Consider the following 8,339-nt stretch of genomic DNA (forward strand, 5'->3'; position numbering starts at 1 on the left):
AAACCCATTCAGAGTGAATTCAACTTTACAATATGCATATAGTTGAATAATATTTCTTCAAATCTAAAATTACCAAAGTAAGGCACCGAAGATGATGTAGAGTCAGTAGCTCAACTAATTTAAGCATCATACTTAGTAAAAACATATTAAAACATATTCTTAAATTTAGTGAAAAAGCAGCAACATCAAACATGGAGTCTGTAATGTTAGCTAAATGGGATACAGTATGACTAGATTGGTATGCTTGCCAATTTCTGCTTTTGGTAGCAATGATGTAGTATTGATTGGTCATTGATCTTCAGTCAAGGGGGAATGAATCCAGATACATAGCATGTTGTAGACTGCCATTTGTCCTTAAATAGTCATGGCCATTAAGATTGATTCAGGCTATAAATCAGATGATTTTCATATCCACTACTGGCCAATAATGACAGGGACGCTGAACTAAAGTGCTTTTTATCATTGCATGGATATATATTTTATTGTATAAATTTCATACATCAGTCACAATAAATTCATAACTAAGCCCAACAATCTAAACAAATTCCTAATAATGGAGATAATAATGGTTAGAAAGAGAAAAAACAAAGGTGTGTGAATGTGAGAGTGTGACAAGAAAGCAGAGATCCATGCAACTCATGTTCTCTTTTTTTTTTCCTTTGAGATGAGAGATGAAGACGAGAAAGGTGACATTTGGAATTTGAATGTCACAACCAGAGAAAAATGGCCCTTTGTCGAACGCTTGAGATAAATTGATCTGATAAGGACAGCACTGCATGCATTAGTGGTCTTTAGCCAGGCATTTAGTGTGTCTGAGACGATGTGGAGGAGTAGAAAAAGGAGGTGCAGGGGTTACGGCTAAGATCACATTGCACAGACAGGCCCTGGAAATGTCAAGGTGCAATTTACAAATTGATTCCAGCGACAATAGAAAGTCAATGGAGAGGCACGAGCAGGTCTGTGTGCCAGAGTACCCAAAAGAAGCTCATGTCTTCAGTCACTTACACTGAAACAAATCTTTATGTTATATTCAGGTTTTGTAAATGTAATCTATGAGCAAAACCGGTGAATCTATCAGATTTCTTTAAAACCAATACAAAAACGACAAAATAAAATAAGGCGGTTTGCCGATTTCTATAACCTTAATATGATGAGGAAAACAAGAAAGCAGGAAGACACACACTGCTGTAGGTGGAACAAAGTCTTATCCTGCTTCTTTCACTTTTTTGAAGTGCCAATGAAATGTTGAAGGTATAAAGACAGACATTTCAGAGGTTTGGCTCCGTGGAGTCTATAAAATCAATAAGAGCACTCCACGCAGCAATGATAGCAACACAAACAGGGCACTGGCCTGTTACTAACAGCCACACAATTACTGTTTACATAGCACTTTTTCTCAGTCGCTGTAACACACTTTTAAACTGCAGCCCCCTGGAGAAAGGAATGTGGAAGCGTATACTTTAACCTATATTTCCTTTAAAGTGAAAGTGAAGAAAATTCTAACCTCAAGAAAGTCAACTGTCGGCATACTAGCTAACTTTCGCGAATGAAGACTGTAAAAATGTTCGCTGACAATGAAAGGACACTGACATCATTAAACTGTGTCTATATCAACATAAAAATGTTGGTGAAAAAAAAGAGACGAAAATGTATAAAATAGAAAAAAAAATATCTTTACGATTTCTTCAACAACAACTACAAAAAAAATGAAACCTCTGTGTACAAAATACACTTTTTTTCTTGTTTAAATATAGAAAAACATACAATTTAGAATTATTGGAATTGCAATTAGGGATTTCACTGTTTTAGCTTTTGAGAGAAGCTCGAAACAAAATGACTAAAACTTAAAGTAAAGTGTATATCCTGTTCGGTTCGGTTCGATACGATACGATACACTTGTTTCACGGTTCGGTTCGGTACGTTTCAAATACAGCAAAAAGAAAGAAATGGTAGACAAATTTCATTGATTTAATTTTTTTATTATATTTTTATTAAAACTAACATATTTTTTATTGAAACTTACATCATAAAGTATTATATTTTTTAACTGAGCAATGATGGAACAAATATACTTGACTTTTCTTAGGAGCATATAAAACAAAACAGCTCCTTGGACAATATGAAAAGTAATATTTATAAACAAATGTTTATTTTAGTTTAGATTAACATTTGAGGACAGCAACTGTATTCATAATGTCAAAATAAAACCGACGTGATGTTACTTGAAAGCATTACAGCCTACTATCCCTGCCAAACTTACAGATGTTACTACAGTAAATCCATGGGGAATGTTGCTGATCTGTGGACACTGGAGAGTTCACTTCATTCATGGCACAAAGTTTCTTCCTGGTTTCCACGTCAGCGCTGTTTGATCCGTTAATAACGGAGAAATGTGAATGTTTCTCACTAGATCTCGCAGCGATGTTATTACTTTAGTGGCAAATTCAAATGTTTTCTTTATTGGATTTGGCTGTGTAACAGAGCTGATCAAGATCGGCTCGCGCTGCATTGGTCCAAACTGATAAACGGTCCGTCATCCAGACAACCACATAATAACGAGTAGCTCGGTTTCGTTCCGCTTACATTACATTTGCCATTTGATGTTGGGCAATGTTGTGGTCACGCCAACGTCTCTCACATTATGAAAGTGCTTGCCATGCGCAACGCGCCTACATTTGAAATAACGAAATTTTGGTCGGCAGGAAAAATGCGTACCAAAAACCGAACCGAAAGCCTCGTACCAATCGGTTCAATACGAATACGTGTATTGTTACACCCCTAATATATATATATATATATACATATACATCCTCTTTCCCCACATAATTTTTAATAATTTATGACACAATGCTTCCCCACAATTGATGGAATTTTACGCCAATCCATGTTTTCACTGTTATACAGTAGGGGGGCGCTAGTACGCATCTTCTGAAATAGTACAGAATCTCTTGATCAAAACACAGGTGAAAAATAATCAGAAACAAGTGATAGAAGCATTGCTTATGCACATGTAAAATAATTTGATCATCAGCATTAAACAGCATATAAATCTAATCTGCCTATAACGTTAACAAATGAAATGTTGACCCAGTAAGGGTTAAGAGCTGTGAAGCTTTGGGGGTGTTAATGGAAGTGATCTACACCATCTATGTTTTGATAATTGTTCTGAATCCGATCCGGATGTAATCTTTGACAAAAATACAATTTTCTCACCTTTTTGTTCAAAATGTTGCTTTTTTCATGAAACTTGCATTTGTCACGGTGTGTGTGCAGGCAGAAGAGGACGAGGAGTCAGGATTCCAATGAAGACAATATATTTAATACCAAATACAGGCAGGAAGACGGGGTACACAGAGTAACATGCAACATTGACCGACAAGGACAAGAATGAAACAGAGGGAACTAAATACAAGCAGGAATCAGACATAATGAGGTGAAGACAGGTGAAACAGATGAACAGGACGCTGAACGGGAGGCTGATGAGGGAGTGAGTTCAGGTGTGCAGACGAGAGGATCATGGGAAGTGTAGTGCTGGAGACGCGGACAGGATGGTGCAGACGAAGGGCTGTGACAGCATTCATGTGTTGACAGAAAGCTACTATATGTTGTTGTTGTTGTTGTTTAGTTTTTTGAAAATGGTTAAATAATGCTGGCAGTGCCACGCAACATTCTAAAAAAAAAAAAAACACTGGTGAGTTAAAAGATTCTTAGAAGATTCTGAAATTCTGAAATTTGTTCAACCCTGTTACATGAAGTTATGAAGAGCAATATACATTCCAAAGCTATCCGAATCGTGCCAATTTTAGACTGTCCTCTAAAATGGGCACATCAAAATGGATTATGCACACTTTATCTGCTCACATTTTGACCAATGGCAGGCATGAAAAACGAGGAAAAGGAGGTTAAAAAAACCCTTGTTGAACACTTAAATACCACTCTGGACTGATTAGAGAATGGCTCAAGAACATTGCTATCTTACAGCGATCTAATACCCTTTTTCTAGTTTTTCTTGGTTTGAGATGACAGTTGAGCATGATTGGCAAGAGCAGCCCGTCAAGCATCAGTGCAAAAAGGTGGTTTTAAGTGGGGCTTTTTACAGACCTACGCTTAAAAAGTGACTGGTTTTACAAGAGGGTCAAAGAGACATTCGAGATTCAGCTATGAGCATGAGGAGGAGAGAAGACATGAGATTGCATGTTAAGCTTATTCAGAGAAGCTTATTCAGACTCCCTTTAAATGGATTTTAAGGGCTTTGAAGAGTTCTGAGTGCCGTGCAAACTGTTCCTTTTATTTATTTATTTTTTTTTTTTTAGAGAGGTAGAGAGAAGCATTTGAAATACATAACCATTTGATTATACAATAAGAATATAGCAACCTATTATTATATGGCAGTACAACAGTTGTGTATATTTTGCAAGGTCATGTAGGGCCATCTCGGTATGCATACTAATTGGAAATTATCATCAGTGTTAATCACGAATAGAGATTTATGTTTGAGTGTACAGCAAACCCTCAATTTACATTTTTATAGCTTCACACTGGAAGGGACTGTATCAATCTATTGTTTAATGTGTGATGGTTTAAACTGAGAAAACAGTGAACTATTAAATATCTGCTTTTCATCCCATGCTGCTCGGGAGAAATAAGATGACTCATAATTGGGAAAAAAAAAGTTTTTAAATGCCATGCAAGCCAACTCAGATGGTTTGAGTGTTCTCTTTCTATCTTCTGCACATCCCACACAAATATGCTCCCTCTTTCACAGCACATAACATAAGAGTCACTTGTTATTGTAATATTTCGTATTCAAGATACTGCCATTCACTTAATTTGGTGTGTGAATGACCACTGCGAACTGCGAGTGTAAACAGAAGGGAGGAGTAATGGGAACAAGCAAGGTGAAAGGGGACACAGGTTCGATGAGGAATAGCTATCACTGCAATACAGTCCCTTAGACATGTGAGACCCAGGAGTGTTGTAATACAGGGTGAGTTGTACAAAGTTGTACATAAACATTGTTTAAACTTCTACAATCACCTCAGGAGGATGATGGGAATGTATAACTGTAATGTCACCCTAATTTATATTATTTAAAATCAGTTAAACTGATGGTCTAGTTTAACACATTTTAAATAATATAAATTAGGGTGACATCACAGTTATACAAGTATGCCCATTCTCCTCCTGAGGTGATTGTGTAAACATACAATATTTAGTGGACAAAACACAATTTTGAGGTAAGAAGTTAAATGTCATGCCTGGTTTAAAATGTGTTTGTGATTATTTTAATGAATGTTGATGAACTGTTAGAAAGAAAAAAAAATCTGAAAAATCTATACAACCTTACCTTTAGTTGCCCTTAAGATATAAATCAATTTCAGACTGATGTACAAGCTGTTGTACTCCTTTTTGGACTTGTTTCCTGACAGTTTATCATGAGAACCAGCAGATTATCTTTTTCTAACATCAAAACAAGCTTTTGACAAGGAAGGCAGCACTATGTTTCATTGTATTTCTACTAGAACCACAAAGATTGCACAAAATGAGTGTAAGTTGCAAGAGTGACTAACATGCACTCAATTCTAAACTGTTTTAGAATTGTTAGCATAAGATTTTTATGTATTATTGTAATTATTAGTTTTGAAGTAAAAATGTTTTTTATTGGTATTTGTTTGCAATTTTGAATAATGCAATTTATAAATTCAAGCAGTTTGGGCTGGAGGTGCATTTTTGATCCAATACATTTTATTTGCACAAATTCAGAATTTCAGAATTTAAAATTCCATTGTTTTCAATTAGTATAACCCACTCAGTATAGGCTATAGTGTGAAGAACACTCTTTGTACTTGACCTTGATTTACAGAGTTGTAAATGTATAACCTACTTTACTATGACAGACAAATGTGGGAATTTCCTATCAATGTTTCAGAGCCCAAAACACACTGAGATTTAGGCGTTGAATGTATCAACATTCCCAGTCTTCCATGGGTACCCAGTTTGAGTGATGCTGAGCATATAAACCTGCACAGTGCGTTTGTTTCCTGCACTGAGCTGCAAACCAAAACACAAAGTGTTCTGAATTGGATACAAGTGTCATCCTAGCCAAATAAATGAACTATTGGTCAAATAGAAAGGCTGAAAGCGATTTCAGCATCTCCTTTGCACACAATACGCACAATAAACATACACACTATGCATATGAATAGGCATTATGCAATGATATTATCAACCTGTTCATTATAACTCACCTTGGTTTGAATGGCCGGGGTCCGACAACATCAATCCCGGTAAAGCAAACACGAAGAACAATCTTTGAAAAGTCATTTTGTTGTATCCAGTTGTGGACGTAAGTCGGTGAGTGACTAAAGAAAATAGTCCACGACGAAATATCCAATAATAAAATTCATTTAACTATTGTACACGATTTTGCCCGTCAGCCGCCTCGTTCCCCGCACCGCGAAAACGCGGACACAGAGCGACAGAAATGCCAGCCCATTACGCACAACTACCAGCGGCACTTGAAAAACTTACAGAATTTACCCATTAAACAGGATAGAGGTTGTGAGATAAGTTGTCACTAACGATGTCTGGTTGTCAACACTTGAGATAACGATAAACTATGCTCTCCAGTCGTCAATATCCATTAATGGGCTTCCCCCTTCTCTAAACGTTAACACACGCTTCTCTTCTTGACTCTACGTGCTGTCGACACGAGCTTGTGGCGAGTATTACGCGCATAAACTTGTCGAATCAGTCTCGCGCACACAGACAGTCCGGGCTGAAACGAGAGCTTCCACGACGCTTTCAGTCTCGGGCACGCGAAACGCGATGCTGAGGTGAAAAGCCCAAGTGAGTTTTGAGGATCTAGACGGAAGACCAGCTCATCAGCACTAGAGGGTGTTCGTTTCCACTCTGTGCTGCTGTCTGTAGAGTCCCGCGGTTCTTTCAAGGCTAGGGAAGTCCGGTTAGCTTATTTAAAACATGGCACACACACACCTGGTCTGCATCTGGCTGACAGAACACCCTCATAAGTTAGGCTCGATGTAATTCGTTTCCATCATGATTGACACAACTGCTGTGTGTGTACTTAATTCTTCTACTTTTAAGATATTGACAATTTTCTTCAGCCCGTTTCAACAATTGCAATAACAGTAAGCTGAACTTCATTTGCTATATTAATGCATAAACTGAGACCAAATAATAGCTAGAGTAGAATCAATTTAACAAGAATAGCCTATAGTGTATTAATTACAACACAATTCAGAATGTTAATATCAATGCAGCCTAGACCATTTTCAGTCAGAACACAACACATTACTGTAAAAAAGAAGATTTTTTTTGTCTGGAAATTTCTACCTTATTCATTTTAATATTAATCCATTGCATTAGATTACTTTATCCTAATCCTCTTCATCCCGTGTGAGACATTAGGCCTTGTTTTATCACTAGTTTTAATTATGCAATGACATGTAATGCAGATTACGCTATGCATTTTTTTTTACATACAGTTCACCTCTGAATAAAACTGGTTATAATTCACACTTAGAACAACTGTGCAAATATGTGACCTGATTTATCTATTGTGGTCGAGATCCTATTAATTGCTTGCGGATGTCCTGCTTGTGAGTGTCCATTCCTTGTCATGCCTGTGTAATTCAGACATCTAACTGGCATCTAATGGTCTCAAATGTGAAAATAACTCCCTCCTTCCCTATATCCCCTACATACAATCCATTCAGGATGGTTATTTTTGCGCAGCCATTTAAAGGTCATCCGATGCCATCATGCATACACAATATGCTGAATGTAATTTATTGATTGACTGGAGCCATGAGGTTTTGCGTAAAATAGGTTTTTAATATAGGAGCTTGCTTGAATTAGGTTATGCTGGCTAAGCAGTAGTAATACACACAGTGTGTGAACATCCAATATGTACTGTAGGCAAGTAATGTGTAATGAAGTCAGAACTTAAGATTTAACAGTAATTTATTAAATTAGAATACTGAATTTTACTGTGAAATGGTAACACTTTACAATAAGGTTCATTAGTTAACATTAGTAAATGCATTAACTAACATGAACTGACGATGAGCAATGCATTAGTTACAGTGTTTATTAATCTTTGTTAATGTTAGTTAATACAAATACAGCTGTTCATTGTGCATTCATGTTAGTTCACAGTCCATACAACCTTTGATTTTAATAACGTATTAGTAAATGTTGGAATTAATATTAACTAAGATTAATAAATGCTGAAGAAGTATTGTTCACATATTGTACATGTTAACTAATGTAGTTAACTAATGTTAACTAATGAACCTTATTGTAAAGTGTTACCA

The 8,339-nt window shown here is 36.5% G+C and overlaps 1 protein-coding gene across 3 annotated transcripts in view; it reads right to left on the bottom strand.

Annotated features, from left to right (window-relative positions):
• epha6 (eph receptor A6) overlaps positions 1–6,959 on the bottom strand; it is a 164,155-nt gene extending 157,196 nt beyond the window's left edge. The window contains exon 1 of one of the 3 annotated variants that reach the window (XM_039649533.2): positions 6,249–6,957. In XM_039649533.2, coding sequence (XP_039505467.2) covers positions 6,249–6,324 — 76 coding nt within the window. In that variant the 5' untranslated portion in view covers positions 6,325–6,957. Of the gene's footprint in view, positions 1–6,248 lie in introns of all 3 variants that reach the window. The other 2 variants (XM_039649534.2, XM_089132185.1) reach the window with 2 other exon arrangements.
• Between the last annotated feature and the right edge of the window lie 1,380 nt (positions 6,960–8,339).

The sequence above is a fragment of the Pimephales promelas genome, chromosome 6, assembly GCF_988280905.1.
Source record: "Pimephales promelas chromosome 6, fPimPro1.hap1.1, whole genome shotgun sequence".
NCBI lineage: Eukaryota > Metazoa > Chordata > Actinopteri > Cypriniformes > Leuciscidae > Pimephales > Pimephales promelas.